At 33.0% G+C, this 26435-nt stretch overlaps 2 protein-coding genes across 2 annotated transcripts; both read right to left on the bottom strand.

Moving 5' to 3' along the window:
* Window positions 1-4659: 4659 nt before the first annotated feature.
* On the bottom strand, window positions 4660-10872 carry LOC134725784 (QRFP-like peptide receptor). The gene is made up of 2 exons (XM_063589933.1): window positions 10034-10872; window positions 4660-5546 (listed from the first exon to the last, which is right to left on the bottom strand). Exons 1-2 carry the CDS (start codon window positions 10426-10428, stop codon window positions 4874-4876), a joined length of 1068 nt encoding a protein of 355 aa, XP_063446003.1. The 5' UTR covers window positions 10429-10872; the 3' UTR covers window positions 4660-4873.
* A 3768-nt stretch (window positions 10873-14640) lies between these two features.
* LOC134725785 (cysteine-rich protein 1-like) lies at window positions 14641-23453 on the bottom strand. Its single transcript, XM_063589934.1, has 4 exons — window positions 23311-23453; window positions 19679-19773; window positions 15739-15796; window positions 14641-14790 (listed from the first exon to the last, which is right to left on the bottom strand). Exons 1-4 carry the CDS (start codon window positions 23348-23350, stop codon window positions 14753-14755), a joined length of 231 nt encoding a protein of 76 aa, XP_063446004.1. The 5' UTR covers window positions 23351-23453; the 3' UTR covers window positions 14641-14752.
* Window positions 23454-26435: the final 2982 nt, after the last annotated feature.

Below are 26435 nucleotides of genomic sequence, written 5' to 3'. Positions count from 1 at the left end.
ATTACATTTGGTGACTGTATTCTTGAGTTGTTGTTTCTGTTCCCATTAACACAGCTGCGTAAATTGGAAAACTCTTGTAACTCTTTCACTAGAAACATAGAAATTAAATTGATGAATTTTGATCAGATCAGGACAAAAGACCAAACATTCGCACCCGTCTTTGAGATTAGGCATCTTTATAACATATTAAGAAAAATAATCGTTTTAATTCTGAATGAGTGGTAATAAATTAAAGCTATTGCCGCTCCAGAGCTAGTTAATATTTATTAAAAAAAAAGGAATGAAAATTTGAAGATCAAGTTTTACAAACATTAAAGTAAAAGTAGAATGAACTTTGCACAGAGAAAACCCAGGTGTATCGACAGGGTAATCATCATCCCCCAAAAGATGTTATATATAAACATTACAAGTTGCATTATATGTATGTATTTCTTGTCGTCTTCTTTCCTCATTGCTTTGCTGATATGTTATTTCCGTTCCATTGAAGATGATTAGATTATTCAGGAGAACTGTAATTACAGATGCCGAAAGCGTTGGAAATTTTTCATCTATTCGAGGAGATATGAATTTTTGTAGTAAAAAGCTCCTTTTGTGATTTAAATTTTTAAATAAATCCTGCATATTTTTGAACCATTTCTAATTTTCATTTCGGTCGCTTAAGTTAAACAGAACAAAATCATTACAACCATTTTTGAACGAAATGCAATATCACTCCTCATGTATGATGATTTATAATTCTGTTTATTGAATTTGATATCCTTTACAATTCCCTTATATTTTTTTAATGACCATTTCTCCCCTGGTGTATCGTAAATTGTATTGGAGTTTCTTTTCGACATTTTCTTGCTTTCTATGACTTCGACTTTCTAAAGAAAACAATAAATACCACAATTGATTTGTTCCTATTAGTCTTTGTTAAATTTGCACTTTCAAAAACTTGTACACATTTTTATTTTGGTTCAAATAAAGAAATACTTCACATGAGTAAAGTTTCATCCTGTACGGTAATACAGACAAATTTTTACTTTTTTTTACAAGAGTTTTAGGAATTTTGGTCCTCAATGCTCTTCAACTTCATACTTTATTTGGCTTTTTTTTTTTTTTTTTTTTTATTTTTTTAACTTTTTTTGGATTCGAGCGTTACTGGTGAGTCTTTTGTAGACGAAACGCGCGTCTGGCGTATATACAAAAATTTGTCCTGGTATCTTTTCTATGATGAGTTTATTGTAACCATGTAACCTCAAGTTTCCAAATCATTATATGGAAAAAACATCTAAAAAATAGTTTGTCTTTGAAACACCCAACATGTCAACTTTCGTCATTGCTTAATACGATTGCAAGAAAGATCAATTTTTAGATTATTTACCTTCGCTGGTTCTGGTGATATACAATAAGACATATCCAATCGCCATAACAAGATATGTACACAACAACAATATAGATACTAGTTTCCACTTTCTCCACATCATCTGTCTATTTTAGGCAATGAACCGATCTTTTACCAGACATACTTGAAATGTTCAAATAAATATTTAAAACTATGAGGTAAGTACACATGCAAAAAACATGAAAACTTTTGAAATAAAAATTGAGACATTTTCAATAACTATTTTCGGAAATTAATAAAGTATCGTTATTTTCATTGATCACAATTCTTTACAATAAGTATACAGTTTGTTTATTTATGTTGCAATGCATTGAATCATTGTTTGAATATAAATTCTAAGCAGGAATATTGCGTTCTTTTCAAACATTCAATTATAAAATAGAACGGGTCCTAACAATGATTTAAAACACCTTTCAAAATGTTGAAAAAACAAGACAATCTTTAGAAATTGAAATTCCAACAGCCTCAAGAAAAAATGACCATTGTTTTATTTGACGGTTTTCTTTTATGTCACTTTTGGTCGTTTTGTTTCTTACTTGGCTAACGTGTTTTGACGTCTGATACGATGCTTTTTGTCCGCATTTTGCTTCTGGTCCGCTTTTGCTTTTTGTCCGATAATTTTGCTTTTTGTCCAACACTTTTGCTTTTTGTCCGTTGCTTTTTGTCCGTTTTGCTTTTTGTCCGATAATTTTGCTTTTTGTCCGGCACTTTTGCTTTTTGTCCGTTTTGCCTTTTGTCCGAGTATTCGAATACGAATCCATCACGAAAACGATTTTCGCAAGGTCTTTTTGAAATGTTTGGCCTCTGCTGCAAATTATTAAGCGTTGGCAAATCTTTGACATGCCAAAAATTTCAAAAAGACCTTGCGAAAAATCGTTTTCGTGATGGATTCGTATTTCCATTCTTCTAAATCGTGTCAATTTCGTCTTTTCTTCATGTGCACATTGATGCCTTTGGGCATTTTTCGCAACACGAAGACCATGCACAGGAACCAAGAAGTTACCTGATGTTTTAAGAAGGCCGCACGACTGCGGTAATTGTATTGCACACAGTACGATACCATCGAGTTGGAACCGCGGTGTTGGCGAATACAGACGAATTCAGGAGCTATTGAGCGTTTAAATAACATGTGTCATAGAACGTGGACATATAAAAGGCCAACATCAGGACATTTTCTTTTAAGACTTTCATGATCTCTACAGAAGAGAAGCGAGAGTAACTCACAAAGCTTCAATCGCAATAATCACCATGCAGTGCCTTCAGAATGGCATACTATGATGATGAGACAATCAAAGCAGCATCGTTGCTTTTTTTTTTTATGCCTATCAAATAAAATGATGAGGAACTATCACAGGCACAGCAACTTCTCTGAATCGTTATGATTTAATTTGTATTTTCTATCCCTTGAGACCAAACTCTTGAGAGCAACTTGAGATGATAATATAAAAAAAATGTTAAACACATTTTAAAATTGGTAACGTTTAACTGATGTGAAAAAAATTTAGAAAGACTAAAAATCTTACCAGTTTGTAAGTATCCAATTGTGTTGAAGATAAAATATGATTTTGATCTTTCTTTAAACGATCTATATTTCATATTTTCTTTAATATGTTATCATTTATTATTGATAAACTAGAATGAAAATCAATACTGAAAATTCAAAATCGATCAAATAATCGCTGAAAAGATGCAATCACATCCAAACTTATCGAAGAAATCATGTTAGGTGCAAAAAAACCCATAAGCTATTTTCATTGAAATTATATAGCAGCTAAGAATATAGAGAGACACAACACTATAAAGTTGATAGTTGGTTTCCTCAAGTCAACACGTAATTATTCTATTTTAGCGTAACTAATAATACCCATTGATCACAATTTTAGAAAACTGTCTATATCAAATTGAATTATGCAATATGAAAAGAAAATGTGTGTACAGTGCGGAAACTATACAGAAACAAATCTTCTTTCTTCTTCCGCACCGCAAAAAAAAAAGAACCAACATAAACACTGTCTTACAGATAATATATATATTTTAAAAAAAAACGACACAGAAGTTTCATATGATTCCTATGTTTTGATATGCTATATGACATTCTAAAGCTGAATTGTATTTACGTATAGAAAAGGGCTTGAATTTAATCGTGTTTTCAATGTTAAAGCTTCAAACGGGAATTATAAGAATTGAATGGTTTTTTTTAATAGTTATATAGGGTTGATAAAAAGTGTCTTTTGGTCAACACCTTCTTGACACGCCAATAGAATTGTAAATCATAAAATTAGAAATCTTAAATTTTTACCAAAAAAAAAAAAGGGAAGTGCGACACAAATAAATTGAAGAAAGCGTTTAACCGATACAATAAACAACCAAGACACCAGTACAAGTGAAAGATAAACAAATACATGCTCGCAGTTTGTACTCTTCATTGTGTAGAGGCTAATAAGTGTTATATATAAATTCATTACCACCAACATTTTAATATATTGCTGCATCTGAAATATGTCAGAATCTCATGATGTTCAAGGATTAAACTCAATGCGGTGGGTTGACCATTTTTGTCTGTATGTTTATTTCTTGTTCGACTGGGATAAAATATTTGTAAAGTTTTCTTGCTATTTCCAGTATATACGATGACTTTTGAATGCATATAGACTTATTTTGTTTTCTGTTTTTGACAGAATGTAGATCTATATTTAAAATTGAGAATGAAAATGGGGAATATGTCAAAAAGACAACAACTCGACCAAAGAGCAGAAAACAGTCGAAGGCAACCAGTGGGTCTTCAACGCAGCGAGAAAATTCCGCAACCTGGGGCGGTCCTCAGCTGGTTTCTAAATAAATATGTGTAATAGTTAAGTAAAGTCGGACGTAGTACTAAACTCCAAAACATATACATTTAATGTTAAAACTTTCAAGACGAACAAATACCAGAGTCTCCTGACAGGCGCAAAATACCGCGGAGTTAAACATGAGATCTCAACTCTCACTCTATACCTCTAGCCAATGTAGAATACAAAAACATGCCGCAATACGCACAGTAAAACTCAGTTTAAAAGAGGTTCGAGATTTTATCTTACTCATTTACAACATCTTTTCCAATGGAAAATTTCAAGCACTTTTCTCCTTTATCATATTTACTGACTGAAACTTGGACATATGTAATGAAAACATAATAGAGAAGACAAAATATGGTGATTTTATATAGTTAATCAAATTTAATTAATCGGGAACAGCTTATCTGAAAATCTGTTTGATGAAAATAGACCGTATTTCAATCAGCTGTTATATCTGCGTTCGAAAATATGTAATTTCATGAAGACATTTTGACGATTTTAGTCAAATAACATGATCTTCTTGCATTACATATTGTTTCAAAGAACAGCTCCCTACAGTCGCACACAGTAATATGATGCCATTTAACTACAATCCAATTTGATAATTAAAGATAACGACATTCCTCTATCATAGCTGTTCATGAAGTACCTCCTAGACAGCACTCTCTACAGTAATACTGACTGTGTGTATTGACCGTCTCTTTGTCGTCTTAAAAATGCCTCGACATTTTAAAAATGACGATTTTAAACATTGTTTAAAGTTCTCATTCATAAAGCCATAAACAATAGGATTTAAAACGCAATTCAAATAACCAAGTATGTGAACGATAGTTTGAGCAGACCTAAAAGACTTGTCAATATCATTTTCTAAACGATGCAGTTGTATGGCAAAAAACGGAAGCCAACATAATCCGAACAGAACAACAACTGTTATGAGCATTCGGATTATTTTTCTCTTCTGTCGTCGTGTTTTCATAAGATATTGTGGAGAACCTAGAGAGTCGCCTATAGGTTTTCGTATCCAAAGTTGATATGCTATTCTACCATAAGCACAAAACATAACTACCATTGGAACTGTGTAAAAAACTAAAAACATAAATAGTGTGTGTACAACATCATACACGTGTTCCGAATAGTATTCTGCGCAGACATAAGCTAATTTGATGTACACAAATTCTACTTTAAGTCGTATTTCTAGTCTTTGTATCACTAACATTGGTGTGGAAACTGTCAAGGAAAATATCCAAATTATGGCAATGAGGACCCCAGCTCTCTGTGGTGTTCTTATATAGCGTGCCTTTAAAGGATGACAAATGGCGTAGTACCTACAAAATAGATAAAATACAATTAATTTGGCCTGCAATTATTCTAAATCTATTGGTGTAGTACTAGTAATAAATAATTTGTCAATGATATGTACATATTATAGCTATAGCTAACATACTGAATAATGATTCGATACTGGCGAAACCAGAACATGACCACAAAGCATTGGAGTTAAAACCAATTTAATAAGAACACAAAGAAACACATTTTTCTGTAACTTCATAGAGCGTTTTCAATATTTATAAATCTATTCAATTCTCCTCAGAAACGATATATCCATTGGTTGAATTTGAAGCAAGGACAGCCAAGAAAACAGCACAGAGAACCGTCACTATTATTGCAAAGATAGGGTGTATTAGGTAGTACCAGAAATATTATAGTCTTGCACCTGGTCATCTACGGATTCATCTGATATACTATTACTTTGGTTATATGCTAAGAGCATTGTTCAGACTGACATGCCAATGTATTCATTAATTTCGGTCATTACAGAGTATTTATAAATCTTACACAACATTTTTTGGCGCTAGAAGTGATTGGTTCAGCGAATGATGAAATGTCTTTTTTTTCAATCAGAAGATAGTTTGTAAAATATTTATACATTCAAATTTGTCTTAGTATACGATCGTATATTTCTATTTTCTTTTCTGATTATTTGTCCTTTTTCTCAAATCACCTTATCCAGTTTCCAAAAGGAGTAGGTCCAGTAAGAGCCAATTTTGGCCTCAAAATGTAGCAGTTTTACAAAATTGATAAAATGCAAACTCTTTAATAGTTATCAATTGAACAGTAGAGTGCTTCAGCTACATAAATATGCGCTATTTTTGATTATACAATGAATATATATCGGGTACTGACACCTTAAAGTCATTCTAAATTTCTGAGTTTTTCACAATTCTAGCATTTTAGTTAAATTTTAGGCGGTTTTCGTGTAAAACGAAAGTGGCTGCATTTGTGATCATCCTTAATATTGAAATAGAAGTTGTATTTTGTGATAATACATAACATAAAGGTTGAGGATGAACACGGATGCGGCCACTTTCAATTTTGACAAAAAACATCCGAAAAGTGACATTTTCCGGCATATTTGGTTGATTTTTCATACTTGAGCTTGAATCGGATCGTTTTTAATGACTTAATCAGTTCAAATCTTACACATAAACTAATTGATTCAAATTAAATAGACACTTAAGTGTTTAAAAAGTGGTAAAAATCTTTTGTCAGATGAACCTGAAATTATATATATGGAAGTGTTTAACGACCTTGACTGGCTTTTCAGCCCTCGCACGGTCGGCTCGGTGCCCGAAGGCGTTTGGTGGGCTTTAAATATTCTGGTGCCATGGGTCAGGAACAAGTAGTGGAGGTCGCAATATGGAGGCCGCCATCTTGGTTTTGGTGAGTAGATTTTGTTTTTTTACTATTTTGGTCTTTATTCTTCACAACGGCTGCTTTCAGGGCCAGTTTGGTCAGCTTGGCAGCCCGCTAGCCTCGATGATGGAGTACTGGTAGATGAATCGTGGACGTAGTTCTAAGGATGACAGGAAGCGTTATCAGGACCAAAGCCGTTAGGCAGTGAAATAAAGGTCGTATCACCCAACGCCTAGGATACAGCCCTCGGACGTTAATCGGCATAACACTCCCCATGATACAATGGTTTTGGAGTGTATGTTAACGCGGGTACGCCACTACCACGTCTCTCTGTACGGCATGGATTGGTTTCTGTCATCTTAAGTAGTATGTCGTTGACCATCTAACAATAAACCCTCATCGAAGATAGCGGGTAAAGGAGAGCTGACCCAGCACGTCCGTTCAGCTGTAATGACTGAGACGTGACTGATGAATGTAATGATGATCCTGAAATTTGAGTCCGGCAAAATCGGTCCTTACCGGACCTACTCTTTTCAAAAAAATGTTTTTAATAATAACAAAAACCTTTTTTTTTTTAAATATTGTTGTTTTGTTTTTCTAAATTTTTACCAGTAAAATTGAGTTCTGGAATTTGGACAAGACGTATATTAACGTTAATTCTGTTTACAAACCAACTTTATACAGCGGAAATTAGCTCTGCTATTCAAACAAATCCAGACAATGTGATAATGAAAGACAAGCACTATTATAGATACACTACATATTTAACATGTAACACCTGTAATATAACTTTATAATTGTTTCTTACTTTGTGACTTGACATTACATAGAAGTTTTTTTTCCAACAAAATTTTGCAAGTAAAAGTTAAAGCATCAAAAATACTGAAATTCAGGACAGGAAGTCCTTTATAAAAGGGCAAAATCAAAAGCTAAAACATATCTAACGAGTCGAAAACAACTGTCAAATATGGTACAGGCATTTCCGTTTGTATAAAATGGTGAATTGAACCTGGTTTGATAGCTAGCTGAACCTCTCACTTAACTATCTAGAAGAAAAAAATGATTAATTTGCAATTCTACCATTTTCATAAATTTGTGATAGCAAAAAAAAATGATTTTTGATTTCCTATCGTTAATTATCCGTTTTTAGATGGTGACGTTCCCTTGTCCCCATCTTACGGTGTTTATATATCTCAACTTGTACGATTCGCTCGTGTATGTAACAATGTTTTAGATTTTAACGAGAGAAATTTATGTATTACTGAAAAATTATTACACCAGGGTTTTCGATATCACAAACTAGTCAAAACATTTACTAAATTTTATCATCGGTATAAAGACATCATTCGTAAATATAGCTCAACATGCAGACTTCTTATACGTTCAGGTATTTCACATCCAATTTTTTATGGAAATATTCTTTATAAAGCACAAAGGTGTCAGTATTCACCTCAGAAACTTAAAAAACCTTTGAATAGACTTATTAAGAAGGGATATAATTACGATACTGTTGTCAAGTCATTAAAGATTGCATATTTTGGCGTTAATATTGAGTCACTGATAAGGTCTTTGCGTCGGAACTAAACACATTTATTCTAAAAACAGTTGTTGGCATGACACGGGTTATGTTCTTCTTATATATGTTATGATGGTATGATACTAAACCCCTAACGGGAAGGATTGTGCCTGATGTACATATGATGAAATCATAATCTGTCAGTCAGTTTAATTGAAGTCTGGAGCTGGCATGTCAGTTAACTGCTAGTGGTCTGTTGTTATTTATGTATTATTGTCATTTTGTTTATTTTCTTTGGTTACATCTTCTGACATCAGACTCGGACTTCTCTTGAACTGAATTTTAATGTGCGTATTGTTATGCGTTTACTTTTCTACATTGGTTAGAGGTATAGGGGGAGGGTTGAGATCTCACAAACATGTTTAAGCCCGCCGCATTTTTGCGCCTGTCCCAAGTCAGGAGCCTCTGGCCTTTGTTAGTCTTGTATTATTTTAATTTTAGTTTCTTGTGTACAATTTGGAAATTAGTATGGCGTTCATTATCACTGAACTAGTATATATTTGTTTAGGGGCCAGCTGAAGGACGCCTCCGGGTGCGGGAATTTCTCGCTACATTGAAGACCTGTTGGTGACCTTCTGTTGTTGTTTTTTATTTGGTCGGGTTGTTGTCTCTTTGACACATTCCCCATTTCCATTCTCAATTTTAGTCTTAATACTTAAAAATTAATACTTGGACAGATATTAAAGATAACCAATTCTGCTTTTATACATATTAACTGTACAGATACCCGATGCAATGTACAAACTCAATATGTTTCAACTATGTCCTCCAATTCTCCCTTTTGTAGTGCGACTTTCATACAAGTGAGAGGTTTAGCACTAAAAAAGGTTAAATCCACCATTTTCTACATTTCAAAATACCAAGTCAGGAATATGAAAGGTGTTGTCCATTTGTTTGATGTTTTATATCATTTGATTTTGCCATTTGATTAGAGACTTTCCGTTTTGAATTTTCCTCGAAGTTCAGTATTTTTATAATCCCTTTGCTCATTGTTGAAGGCCGTACGGTGACCTATAGTTGTCTGTGTCATTTTGGACTACTGTGGACAAATGTCTCATTGGCAATCATACCACATCTTTTTTTTATATTTACGAAAATACTTTAAAATGATGTAAGCAAGCAATAATCTAAAAAAAGCTTTTCGCAGCTTCAGTCAAAAGAGTTGCATGTTTGATAAGATAAATATTGATAGGAATATCAAACAGCGGTACCACTTTTCTTGCACCAGGTGCGTATTTCAACAAACGTCTCCGAAGTGATGCTTCAGACCAAAATATTTGAAAGTCTTATACAAGTAAGAAGCACACTATACAAACACTAATATAAATTATACTTTTAACATATTGTTGAGATAATAAAGCAGGCTCACTAACACACAGTGTATACCTTTATGTTCCTTTTTTACGAGTAGGATACCTAAACACTGAAAGCACATTACTTTTTTCTAATTAATAATAAGCTTAACTTTCTACTAATATTACCGTTAGAGAAGTGAAAAAAGCAAAACACTTTAACAATTGTTCTTATTAAGAATAGGCTTACCTTTCTATTGATACTACCATCAGAGTGGTAATACTAGCGACAACGCTAACATTTTGTAAGTAACTAGCACCTTTACACAACGTTTCTCCCATTGTCCATTCATTTTTAACATAATACACGAGCTGTATAGGAATATTCCAAGACGCTATGAGTGTGTCACTACCAGCAAGGGAAACTAAAAGTACGTTGGTCACTGATCTCATGGATTTATTTAACAGGATTACTGCAACAACTAGTACATTCCCTATGATGCCACCTATAATAATAAGACTGTATGTAATTATCAAGGCTGTTTTCCAGTTTTGTTCCAAATCGTCCGGCAGGATATCGTCAGGATCTGTGTTATTCCGTAACCATTCCCATAACTCTTCCTCACTTGGTGTATTGTTACTCATTGTTGCCGTGAAATCCACACGACGCAAGTTCAAAATTCTGCATAGCGGTATTTAAGATGATGATACATATTCATTGCCAAAGTAATAGCACTTGATAATTATTTACCTGATCTTTGATTTTATTAAAGAAACCATACTGACTTTGTACCAGGAAAAATAAATAGTTTTATTCTGTTAATCGAGATATTAATTACTCTATCAATCCAAACATCTTCAGTTTTATAGTTGATTCAGTTCCATATGTAAAAAGCTACCGAGAATACAATCCACATCAAACTAATATGCTATTATTGTTTATGAAATATCTATAAAGTATTCTGATAAAAAATGCCTGCTCACATTAAACAATAATTCAATCTTTTATTATCTGATCTGATGTCTGCGAAACCAATTTTTATTTTTGGTATTTTATAATATATCTGCACGTATGAACTCTTCATAAACATGTGATAATTAGCTTTCTTGAATTAATGACGTCATACGATTTTGTCCGTATGCTATTTGTACAACAAGCAAATGGAAAGTTTGTCCGATATATCACTTCTCTCGACAGCAACAAATTATTAAACCAAATAGCCTTTCCCTTTGAAATGTTCTTTCTGGTTTGCAAACTGTATTTGTGTAATTTGTCACCATGCCCCGTAATACTTTCAAACATCTTTATTCTATCAAATCGTCGATAGGTCTATGAAAATTTCATGGATGCATACCACGTTTCATGCTATGTGTAGTGTTCAGCAAAAACTTAATAATTTTGTGACCTACCGAACTAGACTATTTACCGGATTTGTAATTGCATAAGCAACACGACGGGTGCGACATGTGAAGCAGAATCTTCTTACCCTTTCGGAGCACCTGAGATCACCCCTAGTTTTTAATGGGGTTCGTGTTGTTTATTCTTTAGTTTTCTATGGTGTGTCATATGTAATATTGTTTTTTTCTGTTTGTCTTTAACATTTTTAGCCATGGCGTTGTCAGTTTGTTTTAAATTTATGAGTTTGACTGTCCCTTTGGTATCTTTCGTCCCTCTTTTAATAATTATGAAGTAATCATCGATCAGTTCAATTCAATATAATGTTGGGTTTCATTTAATCGCATATATTTAGGTTATTAAAATGATAATATCCTAGGTAATAAGTAAACTAATTTTCTTGTTTATCAGTACCCGAAAACATGTTATCATAGCCTACCCAATTGTTACTATATATAAAGACGTTTTTTGATGTGTTTTGTCATTTGATTTTGCCATTGTCATGTAATTATGTTTTTTCCGATTAGATTTTCCTCTGAGTTCAGTATTTTTGTGAATTTACTTTTAACTGCATTATCACATAGTTTAAGGAGTCAAGGATACAACTATCCATCCGGGAACTGTAAAAGTATGTTACTTCAAATGTTTTACCGGTTTTTTTTCGAAGACTCACATTTGTTGGTTGCAGTCCAACCTTATGTTTACTTAAGAACATTGCGTTGTGTTTCTAAATTTTGGATTTATTTAGTTTGGAATTTTATTTCTGTATTGTTTTCAAAATTCATTTAGTATCATGCCACAATCATTAGAAATTTGTAAGACGTGTTCTTCTTAAACAAAACTGTCATGAACGATGGCAATGTCATTGTTACCTCGAATCACCATCACTCCTCCAAACTCTATCCAATAGATTAAGCTTTTAGACGCTTGTGGTCGATTGCAATCCTTCAAGATTTGGCTTCTTACCAAACAGCTTCAGTCCGCTTTTGTTAAAATGATTTCACACGAAACAGATTGCACTCAAAAATAAATCTTCATGTTTACAAATAATGTATGGTCTCTTAAAAATCAGTGAAATTATTTGGACAAACTACATTTTAAGAAGTACTCGGCAGTTGGGGTAATATGCTTAAATGAATATTATGCCCTGGAATACTTTCTAACAGCTTTATACTTTCTCAATCGTCGATAGCCCCAAAGATCTATTATTGGACTTTAGTACTAGTATTCAATATATCATTTTAAAGAACATGCCAGCCCTTATAATTATATTGTGAAAACTAATAAACTTTGTGACTTTACAAAATGACATTGTTGCAAAAATTAAAAACAGAAATGATTAATTCAAAAAGGTTCGGCCTGGAACCTTTGATGATATTTTCCCCAGCAACAAGGTATTCTGAGAAAATCAAAATAAGGACAACGCAAAGGATCTTATGTGTTTTTGACGGAGCATGATATATACATGCTACATGAGCTTTAACCTTTACTGATTGATATTGCAAAAAGTGTTTTAGAAGTTAAGCTGTCGAATAAAGAGTTAAAACACCTGCATGCAAAACTGGTATACATAATGAGTAATTGTATCCCGAGAACCACCGAAGAATAACAGTTGTAAAGGTCAGTATAAAAGGCATCAGGAAAATAATATGTTGAACCAAATCTTCGAAATTCTAGGGAAAAACAATTGAGCAACATCCTGTCTGATGAGTAGATAACAACGACATGATGTAAGTTACTGTATACTATACAATTCAAACTACAGAGAGATAACAACAAAAAATTATCATTAAGTCACAGTTTTCTTTGGACAACACATACCAAATCCCAAAACAGGAACAAAACACCTTGCTTTGATTCGCACATAGATAGGTTTGTGATAGATAGTTATAAATAGATTTGTGTTTTTTATGTCCTTCTTGGTTTTATTTCTGTTATTTTTCATCCTAGGCTTTCACAAATTATGCTTTAGACGATCATGATGAAGGTAAATACAGATTCGGGTGCATATAATTTATAACGTGTTTTCATTTTTAACAGCACTGGGTTGATACTTCTGCTGGTGGACTATAAGTCCCCGAGGGTATCATCAGCTCAGTAGTCAATATTATATGATAACAGAATTACTTGCCCCTCATAAATAATGACTTTATCATTTAAAATTTGACAATGAAACTTCATGAAACCTTTCAGGATTGTTGGTTCTGTTCTGGTACTCCCCCCACCCCCACCCCCAGTTACGAACGAATTCAACTGGCCTGCTTTCCAAATTATGTGTCGTCTTAAATATAGAGCTTTGTTCAAGTTAGTGATCATCCGTTTGGTAGCTGAACTGCTAGTTTTTATATTGCGTATTATTAACTATACGACAAATAGTCTTTCCATGCCAAAATGGGCGATGCGCATGTAAAACTTACAATAAAACAGACGCATTTATTATTCAACCCAATACAGTTTGTGCATGTACCAAGTCAGGCTATTTGAACCAACTGTTTTATCTGTTTGTATGTCTGATTTATTAGGAGGAGTTGGGCGGTTTGATCATTGGATAAGTCCCTTTTGTCGGTACTAGTAATTCCTGTTATCCCTTTTACCCGAGTCGCTAACGTCGAATGTAGGTCGGTCTTATATCCGCTCAACTTCGCCTGCTTTTTCTTAAATTTTCTTAAATTTGTATGTGCCAGTTTCATATAGTTTTTTAAGTGTGAAATGGAGATAACTTTGTACAGATTTATATTTTGTTATTTTGTCTTGCATAGGTCATTTCCATTTTTTGTTTATTCATACTATGTGTATTGTGTCAGCTTCATATCGTGCTTATCTCTTACAGCAACCGTAATTTAACATGAGCTTTATATCTACATCAGCTTTATAAGTAGCTTTTATGTCAACTGTTTTATACATATACATAGGTACATTATATTTAACAATCTTAATCATCATGCTTTAATCACAATTTCAGATGAATATGTCTTTGTATGCATAGCTTTTATATCAACAGTATTTTTACATATATATGCTGCTTTAGGTGTAGCTTTTACAAAATTTAACTCATGGTCATCTATTAAGAGTAGCTTCAATACAAATGCTGTATTTTTATATGTGCTTAGCTAATAAGCTTTTTAAAATTCGTCAATTTTCTACAATCAGTTTTTTTAATGTTTTGTTACAATTGTTTTATTGTTCATTCAATAACATCTAGCTAGGTGGTGTTGCTGATAATTGCCATTAATTTATGTATTACAAATATACGTGTTATCCAACTCTCATGCTGGATGTTGGGTAAACGCCAATAAGACAGAAATCCTTGACAAATCACACATAGAGGGCAAAATACTGTCTCCAACAATGGACATATGTCTTGCTTAAAAAAATACCCTGAAGCTCTTATTCGTCCCGAGGAAAAAAACAACATACAAATAAGTTTGAAAGGAGGTTCTTGACAAAAAAAGATGCATATATCATTTTAATGTTTAATATAAAATAAAATCTAATAAAGCAGATATATTGCTGATATAGTAAATAAAAAACAACAATATTGCGGAAGACTAACTCAACATATGAAATATACAATCAATATTTGTGACTCTCTGTTCCACCATGTCCATACCCTAAAAAAGAGAAACAATAATGAGCACGTACTTGTATGAACATTCAAATGGTAGAAGATTTTTTAATTCAATAACAATATAAAGGTAGGCCTTATATTATATTTATTCATTTCAGAATTAAAACAAACGACAAAAAATGTATCATAAAAAACCAACATGGATAAAATTTCTAGTTTTTGGTTTTTTTTGGTATGTTTTACAAAGACTAAAATGGATCATTGTTCAATCGATTTAACTTTTTTCCCTAGCTGAAGCAATATCCGATTAATCTTGCTAAGGGTATGACGATGTGTCTGTTCATTTTTATCTTTGATTGTGTTATATCAGTATGGAATATTCAGTTTAAGGAAGTCGATGAGAAATTTCGACTAATCATTTGCCGAAAAAAAAAATCACTAATGAAGAGAAATACATTTCTCACACCGGTCAGAAAATGTGAAAAAAAGCACAAAAATGAGAGAAATTTCTTTTTGTTTTCTTCTATTTTGATTGTCAGAAAAAAAACCCAGATATATAAAATATAAAGGGAAACAATCAAAATCATATGCAACATTATAAAACAGTTAGACTGGCATTGAAGGTAAACAGATTGCTTGAAAGCAAAATACGCAAATACTTGGGAACTATATTTACAATTTTTAAGCACACCATTAAAAAAATCCGTATTTATAGTAAAACTAGCCTCTTTTTTTTTTATGTAATTAGAAGAATAGGAAGATGTGGTATGAGTGCCAATGAGACAACTCTCCATCCAAATAACAATTTATAAAAGTAAACCATTATAGGTGAAGGTACGGCCTTCAACACGGATCCTTGGCTCACACCGAGCAACAAGCTATAAAGGGTCCAAAAATTACTAGTGTAAAACCATTCAAACGAGAAAACCAAAAACGGGTACTAGTAATTTCTTTATGACGTTCTGCAATATGATAAGCTGAAGAAACTTACCACCGGGTCCAAACATGGCAGCGTAGCAAGGTTTATGACAATATGGCTTTCCTTCATGCTGAAAAATGAAACATTTTTTTATGAATAATCATATTTTGGATACATGTTTATATCATATTTATAAAATGATAGAACAGTATTCCGCGTAATCTATCCATGTCGATACAGAACCAATGGCCATTACATTGATGTAGGGAGTTTACATTATGTCACATCGGCTCTGAATAGCTATATCGCTGCAAGATCTGAAGGCATGATTACAACATGGCAAAAATACAACAACAATTTTTGAAACCCTAGAAAACTTTAGGTTATTTCCCTTTGCACAGGGTTTAAACTTTAAAATTGGAATAGTTGAATGCATGTAGCTGTAGTGCACAAAACCAAGGATAAAGGCGTATTAAGACAAGCTGTTTGGCAAAGGAAACAAGCTGCTTGTTAACTAACCAAGGATAAATGCGTATTAAGACAAGCTGTTTGGCAAAGGAAACAAGCTGCTTGTTAACTAACCAAGGATAAATGCGTATTAAGACAAGCTGTTTGGCAAAGGAAACAAGCTGCTTGTTAACTAACCAAGGATAAATGCGCATTAAGACAAGCTGTTTGGCAAAGGAAACAAGCTGCTTGTTAACTAACCAAGGATAAATGCGTATTAAGACAAGCTGTTTGGCAAAGGAAACAAGCTGCTTGTTAACTAACCAAGGATAAATGCGTATTAAGACAAGCTGTTTGGCAAAGGAAACAAGCTGCTTGTTAACTAACCAAGGATAAATGCGTATTAAGACAAGCTGTTTGGCAAAGGAAACAAGCTGCTTGTTAACTATCAAAACATCTATAATTAATGAAGATTTGGAATAGATCTTTCTCAAATCTTGTTCACAGTTTTATATAAAATTATAAATGCATCTGTTCATTTACATAGTCCAGAAGTAATCTTATAATAATTGTGTTGCTACAAAGTATTATATGCAGTTTAGTCATTTAAAATTGACGTTGACAAGGAAGAGTTTCAAATTGAAAGCAATTGTTTGTTCAACAAAACAGATTGTAATCTACATTGTAATGGATCACTAACTTTATGACCTATGTAACAAAAATTTACAAAATAGCAAGAAAATGGAAAACTAAAGACTTATAAATATTAAAGTTCAAAAAGATATCCCATTTTGAATTTCATTGTGTATACTCATCTTGACATGAGAAGTAAGGGGAAGTACGACTAAGTTGGCTAGTGTATCATTACTGAAGATATTGAATCAGCTGTCATATATGTTATATTTCCTATTTTGCAAATTCGGATTTTTTTTTTTGGTTTATCTTGAAAATATTTGTTGTTTCATGTATATTGAAATCGTACCGTTGCAGGATTGATCTCCAGAACAGAAATATTTGCGTATTATGTTAAAGCAAGAAACATTTAATATATTACAGCTCGACAATATTGTCTATGTATGATGAACTATATATTGTGAAATATATTGTATGCATTTATTTGAAATTGTATTGTACTGAGTGCCAATGAAAACGCAAAACTTGTTTTTTCAAAAATAAAATTTATATTAGAAATGATAATCTTTCAAAATAAATTGTTCTTGAAAATTAACAATTCTAACAATAGACCGATGTCAAACAAAAATGGTTCATTGTCATCTTTCAGACGCTATAAGTAAACGAAACATCCAATGTCGAATCAACAACTCACAGTCCTTACAAAACATGTTACAACCTCGTTGTGCAGCGCAATCTCGACAGCGCTGTGGAATTGATCATCCCGGACGTTTAATGTGATCTCGAGGAATGTTATTCCACTTGTCCCGCAAATCAAAATCAAGCTGACTTTATGATATTGTTGGTGGTTTTCATTGTCTAAACCATGTCCAATTTGATGCAACATTTGCTCGATCGGACCAAAATCGGGCGAAACACATGAATTTTGGCCAAGATGGGTTCCAAATGTCTATGTACCCACCACTGACGGTTTTTGGTACATAATGAAAGATTTTTGGTCTAGAACATTCGATATTTACACCTGACGGCCGTTTAGATGTGACTAGGGTAAGACTTTGGTGCTCTTTAACAATTTCTGCGCAAATGGTGCTTTACTGAAATTGCTGCAAAGGATCTACCGTGACCACCACTGAACTCTCGTGACCTTTGTACAGCCATCAGAGTCAAAATCGAATATGTTTAAGACCAAATGTATCAGTCTGGCTGGGCGTTTCTTGCTTTTTGTACCCTGGGATGTGGATTATCATTAAATGATCCATTTTGGTTGAATTTGTGAATGATTTTGGTTATTGTAGAGGCTAAAACTTCAGTCTTCTCGTAATTGTATGCTGTGAAAGGCGTCATTTGATCATGCCCAAAACTGCATGTCGCTGATTGTCAGAAAGTCCTGGCATTTACTCAGATGTTTATTGCAGTTTCCTAACAATAAAGGCGGGATAATTCATGACATTCGCCAAGCTTTAAATGACAAAATTGTGAAAATGGTGCGTATGTTGAAAAGCGGTTAACTCGGTTTATGTCCGATCAAAATAACCCTTACTTCGCATTTGTTCCAAAAATAACTCAACCGTAAAGTTGTCGTTAATTGTCTTAAAAGTCATTGTAAACCAACTATACAAAGTTCTAATATAAATAAAATAAAAATTATGAGATTTTTTTGAAAAACAAAAGTGTTGCGGTTTCATTGGCACTGATATTTCAGTTATAATAACATCTAGTTATTTTAAAATTCTTCGTTTTTACCAGGCCAGCTAAAGTCCAGACGACATAGACGGAAAGTCAAGTACGACATATATACAGTTTGATTGCAATCAGGTTAATTGTTTATTTTAAAAGAGGGACGAAAGATACTAGAGGGACAATCAAACTCATAAATTGAAAATAAACTAACAAGCAGATAAATTATAGCACAGAGGACACAACATAGAGAACTAAAGACTATGCAACACAAACCCCACCAACACACGTTCTGCTTTACCTATTTTTAACAAAATTGTTAATTCGACTGCTTTCTATTCATACATTTTTTTTGTACATGTTCACATGTATGTATTCAGTGGAACAATCTCGATAATTACTTATATAATGGAAAGAAAATAGGGGGAAAAAAATAAAACGAAGGGTTTGGTTTAAAATTTGGTAAACTTTGTCAGAAAGCTTTATTCAACCCTTTCCCCTCATGGAAAACCATATAACGAACATTTTTTAAAATTGTAATCTTGAATACTTTGGCAATATTCTATATCTTCCTCACATATACAACAAAGGAGACATGCATGTCAGGTACGGTACTACGATTTGTTGTTCAGGCGCGAACCTTATAATTCTATTCACCCCTTAAACTATTTTATAAGGCTCGAGGATATATTTGACGAAATAAAATTGGTAGTTATGTGTGCTCGAGTTTGGGTGTATATGTGTGCTCGAGTTTGATTGTGTATGTGTGCTCCAGTTTGATTGTGTATGTGTGCTCGAGTTTGAGTGTGTATGTGTGCTCGAGTTTGTGTGTATATGTGTGCTCGAGTTTGATTGTGTATGTGTGCTCCAGTTTGATTGTGTATGTGTGCTCTAGTTTGTGTGTGTATGTGTGCTCGAGTTTGATTGTGTATGTGAGCTTCAGTTTGATTGTGTATGTGTGTGTATGTGTGCTCGAGTTTGATTGTGTATGTGTGCTCGAGTTTGATTGTGTATGTGTGCTCGAGTTTGATTGTGTATGTGTGCTCGAGTTTGATTGTGTATGTGTGCTCGAGTTTGAGTGTGTATGTGTGCTCGAGTTTGTGTGTATGTGTGCTCGAGTTTGATCAGTTTGTTTTACCGATTCAGCTTCTTTCTACAGTTGTATTTGGTCATACATTTTACTATAAACTATGTACAAATTATAATATCATTGGAGTTGGAGATGACTTTAAAGAATAATATTTAGAATACACACCTCTGCATGACTTCCAGATGCCAATGTCTTTTTACATTTTTCACATCTCAAACAAGGACGGTGCCACTCTTTTCCTAATGAGGTCACTTTTTCAGCTGAAATTAGATGTATTTGAACTATTATTTTTACCACTAGCTGCAGAAATGTATGGGATCAAATCTTTGAACTGGTTCTTGTGTGTTTTCCATTCAATTGTTATAGACCAGTCAACGACCAGATGTAAAGGAAGAGTATCCTTCTGTTGCGAGTGGTAACGACATTTCTCCACTCCGGAATAAATTTAAGATTTTCATATGCGAGTTATGATAGTCATGTTAAAATTTACATAATAAAAAGCCGGTTTCAGAAAACAAATGTAAGTCACAAGATGACAATGGTAGAATTTGGTTCTTTGATATTTTTTTCTTCATTTAAATACTTTAAAAAGCCGTAACCGGATAATATAACAATGGCGCGATGTTGTCAATTATAGATACCAATATACAGTATAATATACTGTGACAGATATTGTAATAGATATCATTATTAAAAATGCCGAATTTACATCTGGATTTTAAATGTTTTGCGATGCGGATCAGGTCCACATCAACATGATATTTCTAGAGGATTTATACCGATTATATAACAAGAATGTTAAACGTGATTTCCCAGTTTCAAAAGAAACACATATTGGAGCAGCCCTCGGATCTGAACATTGCATCTATTGTGTCTTTTATGTTTTTTGTGTGATTTCAATCGATCTCATACTTTAAGCCCTCACCAACAGATCTTAATAGCTTGTTCTTATGTTGTACTACCACACCACAGTATAAAAGGGAGAGGGGGAGTAGTGGCTCCCGAAAAAAATTAGTCTGTACTTCAGTGGTTGTCGTTTGTTGCTGTATATCGTATTTTTTCTTTCATTTATTTGAACCCTTATCGCTTTTGATTTTTTTTGAATAATTAATATAATTATCACGAAAAGCCTTAAGTTCCGTATACCATTGGACGATATCACTTGCAAGTGAATAATTCGACCTCATTTAATTTAACCACTTAGCTAGAGATGGGATACGCATGCATTACGCGTGATTAGCTATTAGAAGGAAAATAATGTCAACATTGAAAAAAAAATGATAAATCATTCGGTTGACTGATCCGATGCACAAAAGCTCCTCCTTGTACAGGTAGACGACGATTAGCATATTTTTCAAATCTATAATATGAAATCAAACAAACCTTAAACAAATCCAAATCCTCGTGTTCACTATCTATTTATTATTTGGATGGAGAGTTGCCTCATTGGCAATCACACCACATCTTCCTATATCTATATATGTATTCATGTTTATATCGGGTCGACAGTCTTCGGTGGTCACTTCGATGGTAAATTAGATGGTACCCATACTAAATACACGCCGAAATATTGTTAAATATTTTACAGCAACAGGCATCAGAAATTTCTTATTCTATACTTTTATTATTTGGATATATACGTTTTAGTATGTTAAAAATCAAATATTAAATTTGAGTCAAATTGTTGAATATGAAATTGACAGCTAACGCCCCTAATAGAACGAAAGATAAAGTATTGCTGTCTCGCATCAACCTCGTTTGTTGTGTCGTATATGCTGTAGGAAACCCTATTTTAAAACTAAACATGGATTATTGGTCTTATACATACAGATACATAGGATAGAGTTATCCTGTTTCGCATTCCCAGGTATTTTACACCTGAAAATGAATTCTCATTACAGGTAAAACTATTATATGCGACGAAAGTTAACGTTTTATAAAAGTATCGATCTTATGAAACATATGATGGATTAAATATTTGTAATAAATGTACATCTGTGTGTTTGGGGAGAAAATGGGGATGATTACAGTTTTGCTTGAAAATTTGAAAAATAATAAAATCATTCCTTTTAAGGAAGTTGCTTGAATATCAATTCAGGTCATTCACTCTTAATGTATCGTATCCCCTTTTGAAATATTTCAACACATTATTTTTTGTTATTTTTGTTCAATGGTGCATTCAATTTTTACTCAAACATTTGTGTCAAATATGTAATCTAAAATCGTCTTCCTCGTATTTTCAATGGGCCATACTGCTTAAGGATCGTTTCCTCCACACTAACTCACGCCACGCAACAGATCTTATGAATAAACATGATTTATGAAATATAAAATTATCTACCTGAACTTTAATGAAGGTTACGTATTTTTATTGACGTAGCCAGGGAGATACTACAAATACATTGTAGAGTAAATATGGGTGGGGGCAGTAGCTATTTATAAGATTTATCTTGGTCATGAATATTTGGTCATACTTATCATTTGGGTACATTATAAATATTTAAAATGTAGAACATTCTTTTAAATCGTTGACACCCTTAATCCGATGAAAGGCTTTACATATGTAAAAAAAATATTTATAAGTAAAGAGTGGTCATTGACATCTTTAATTCATTTTAATTCATCAGGAACGTCCGTTTGTCTGAGCGGGTTGTTTAAATGGACAGTCATGTCTGGTCGGAATGGGGATGCTTAATTGATTGACTCGGGTAAGGAAAGTGTCGAATTTGATGAACTTTTGCAACAACTCTATGAGGCTTCGGAATGTGGCCTTTTACAAAATTTTCATTTTTCAACTTAACATACATCTGTACAACCCAACACCGTTTTAACTTTAATGTTATAACTACTGACACCACCACTAAAAACTATTTCTTTAATGCGACAAATTGCCAAAACTATTGTGATTGGTTGACGTCGACAGAATGCTTCCCTGCATTCGGCCGTATTCAACTATTGAACTTGGCTTCAACACCTGTCGTTCGCAATGGGCAAACAACGATTTCTGGAAGATGATCTCAAATTGGTAATAAAATATTGGGCGGTGTAATACGATCGTCTCCTCATACGTGGCCCCTTTACCTGATAACATTAATGCTTGATAACTGACGGTCTTTAATTTTAAAAAGAACTATAAATTGGGATCAATATTAAGACAATATAAATGTTATCGCGATTTATTATAATGTTTTCGCTATTAACATATTTTCACTCAAAGCTTTTAAAAGTTAACTTAAAAAAGAAACACATATGATAATTGCATTTTTTAATTGCACAGTATTATCACTGGGTTATATGTATCGGCAATTCGCCATTCATTATCAAAATCGCTGCAAAATTTAATTTTAAAAAGTACCAAGAGTCTTAATTTTGGTATGCTAACAACTTTGAACATGGAAATTAGTTGTAATTCAAAAATACACTTATATTTGTTGTCATTTTATTTCCTTTAAAAAAATTCTCATGAAAGCCATTGTCACTCAATTATAATTATACAAGTCTAGTGTCTATTAATAACCACAGTGCGATTTGAAAGTAATACTTTTACAATAAATTCACATTCAGTATATTTATAAATATATATATAATTGAAAAAATCAGCATGAAGTTACTTTTATACTATTAATACGATATTATACAATAGCTGATCATATCTATGACATTAGTCATTCAGTTTATAGCATTATTGTTGCATTTAGCGGCTCGGTTTATGACTAACTGGTGTTATATTATAGCAAATCGCGTATACATCCTGGCTAAGAGTTGTTCATAAGTTTTTAAATACTAATAATGCTCACCGAAATAGACTTCTTTCCCACAGTTAGGGCACTTTCCCATGTTTAAAATATTTTCTATTACTGACGACTTCTTCAAATGGCCTTCTTCCGTTTATGGATGATGTTTACATATATTTCATTTTGCACACGGCTCTACAAGCACACGGCTCTACAAGGACACCGCCCGGTTTATCATTCCATATCGACTATTTAGTTATTAGTCTTAAATCATCTACATATTAAAGTGTGATAAGTGTGGGAGTTAAAAAGTGCAAATAGATACCATTATTTAATTATGCATTTGCGTTTTAAGTTTTATACTAAATAATAATCAGAAGGTGCAGTAATCTACTCTCACTATTGAAAAACGTAAAGAGAAGATAACTTGATCTTCATTTCAAGTAACTATATTCTTCATTTAAGTCACTACTGACTAAAACAATAGTTTTAACATAACCATTCGCTCAAAACATCAAAACTTTTGTTTTTACAATAGTTGACTGATTGCAGGATAGACATGCATATATGATTCACCACAAAACACCCACATCCCGGAACAGACCACATCCCCGAACAAAGATAACTAAGGGCGGAAATTATTGGCAATGTTGAGGATTGATTGTATATAAAGTAGCATGTCTTCCGTCGAAAAACAGTAACCCTCGTGGGTTTTTTCAGCTTTCATGGTTGAAGTTGTATTTTATTAATGCAAAAAGTCGAGTTGACATCACATATATTGAAAATTATTGATCGAATGGTTTAACCCATAAAGTGTTTGTATTTATTCTTGACATTGTGCACATACTTTTAAAAAAAAAAACCTCTTCAGATTAAAAGCATATTATAAATATAACAACATATATATAAATTTGAAAATAATCAAAATTTTAATATTAATGATTTATCAAATTGCACCCTTCAGATGTTTATAAATAAGACAAAAGACAAGATCGGCACCGAGTGTCTTTAGTGCTTTTTATTCTTTGTGTCTACCTCATGAGTCAAGTCCTTTCAACTGTTTTTTTTTTTTACCTCACCTGGCCTTAAAAGATGAGTGGGCTTTTCTTATCACTTTGCGTGCGTCGTCCGTCGTCGTCGTCATTGTTAAGTTTTTACATTACTTTTTCTAGAAAACCACCGAATAGAATGAAACAAAAAATTGCATTAATATCCTTATCAGTTGCTGACCAAGTGTTGTTATTTGGAGCTGATTCATCATCCAATATGGCCGCCAGCTTGGGAATTATGTTTAATATAGGACCCTATATACACAGCTACTTTTGCATAGGTACTATTTCTGTACTTAAAATGTGTAGTACTGGAAATTTACTTATAATATTTAGTACTATTTCTTTACTTTAAAATTATTGTAATATTTAGGTACTTGTATTTTCCAGTACTTGATTTTGTACTAAAAATATTGGTACCGTACAAAAATGATACCAACAATGATCACACACAGTATTCCATGAGATTTGAAAAAGACAAACGTTCAAAATGCTGAAAATGTAAGCGTGCAACCAAAGATTTGTAGTATTTAAATTTCAAGTACAAATCAAGTACTTTGAAATACAGGTACTTAAATATTACATTAATTCGTAAGTAACACAATAGTACTGAATATTTAAAGTAGATTTCCAGTACTACAGATGCGTGGTACATAAATAGTACCTATGGAAAAGTAGCTGTTGAGTATAAACATTCATTTTCATTTTGATTAGTTTGTTTTGTTTCCTATTCTGACATTGGTCTCGGACTTCTTTTAAACTGAGTTTTACTGTGCGTATTGCTGTGTGTTTGTTTTCAAGTCTACTTTGGCTAGAGGTATAAGGGGGGGGGGGAAGGGGGGTTGAGATGTATTAAAACATGTTTAACCTCCTCATTATTTTAGGAGCCTCTGGTCTATGTTGGTCTTATATATGATTATTAATTTTAGTTCATTTATATGCTATGGAGTTTAGTATGATGTCCATTATCACTGAACTAGTACACATTTTTGTTTAAGGGCCAGCTGTTCACGCCTCCGGATGCGGGACTTTCTCTCGCTATGTTGAAGACCCATTGGTGATCTCCTCGGATTTCAAATGTTTGGTTTTAGCGTTCCTGAAGAAAAGTGCTTCGGACGCATGTAATTATGAAACGTGTTGTTTCCAATTTTTTACATTTACTGCTTATTCTGTTTTTGGTGATATCGATTTGACGTCACTGGTGACTATGTACTTGTTCATCCCGTCATTTTGTTATTTAAGGAGTTACTGTTATTCGCGCGTAGCGTGTTATTTAACAGTGTGCACCATATTTTTTATGTAATTTCTTTTAAATTCCGTTTTAAACCGTAGAAAACCATGAAAAAACGTTGATGACACCACGTTCACATGACTAAAGTATGTCTATGGGCTGATAACAAAATAACGTCAGCCAATCAAAAGACGCGTTACATCCAAAATTAAATTATTTTTCTATGATAATGTTTGTATTCTTGCTTTTTATTTTTGTTAATGTGGTGTCTTGTCCAAATATTTATAAGAAAATGTTGTATGAGTGCCAATGAGACAACTCTCCTTCCAAGTCACAATTTGTAAAAGTAAACCATTATAGGTAAAAGTATTATCTTTTTGTGTTTCTTTGTAACAAATGAATTGGTTGTATTCGTATACATTCCGTCATTGTTATTGTTCTTAGATAATTGTTGTATTCTTGTCTTTCATTTTGGCTGATGTGCATTTTCTGTATGCCCTTTTATGTTTCTTTGATACATATGACGTGGCTATGTACTTATACATCCCGTTATTGTGCTATTGCATGTTTTGTTATTCTCGTCTTTCATTTTTTAAATTGTGCTTCGACCATATGCCTTTATGTGCTTCTTTGTTAAATATTTGTTTGTTTTTTATAATGATTAAGGTTGTAACACAATATTGACTGCTGTACCCATATTTTGGACATGTTTACCCATTATAACGCAATCAGAGATCAATATTTTAATTAGATTATGTCTGTTTGGTTTTTTTCGCACATAGTTGTTAACATACTGGAAATTGATGAGACTGTCATTCAAGTGAGAGGTTTATACAGCTATAAAATCAGGTTTTATCCGTCATTTTCTATATAAAAAGTATCTATGACTGTACCAAGTCAGGAACATG

Source organism: Mytilus trossulus, chromosome 7 (assembly GCF_036588685.1).
Source record: "Mytilus trossulus isolate FHL-02 chromosome 7, PNRI_Mtr1.1.1.hap1, whole genome shotgun sequence".
NCBI lineage: Eukaryota > Metazoa > Mollusca > Bivalvia > Mytilida > Mytilidae > Mytilus > Mytilus trossulus.
The sequence above is the reverse complement of the archived record's forward strand: the minus strand, read 5'-3'. Positions and strand labels throughout refer to the sequence as shown.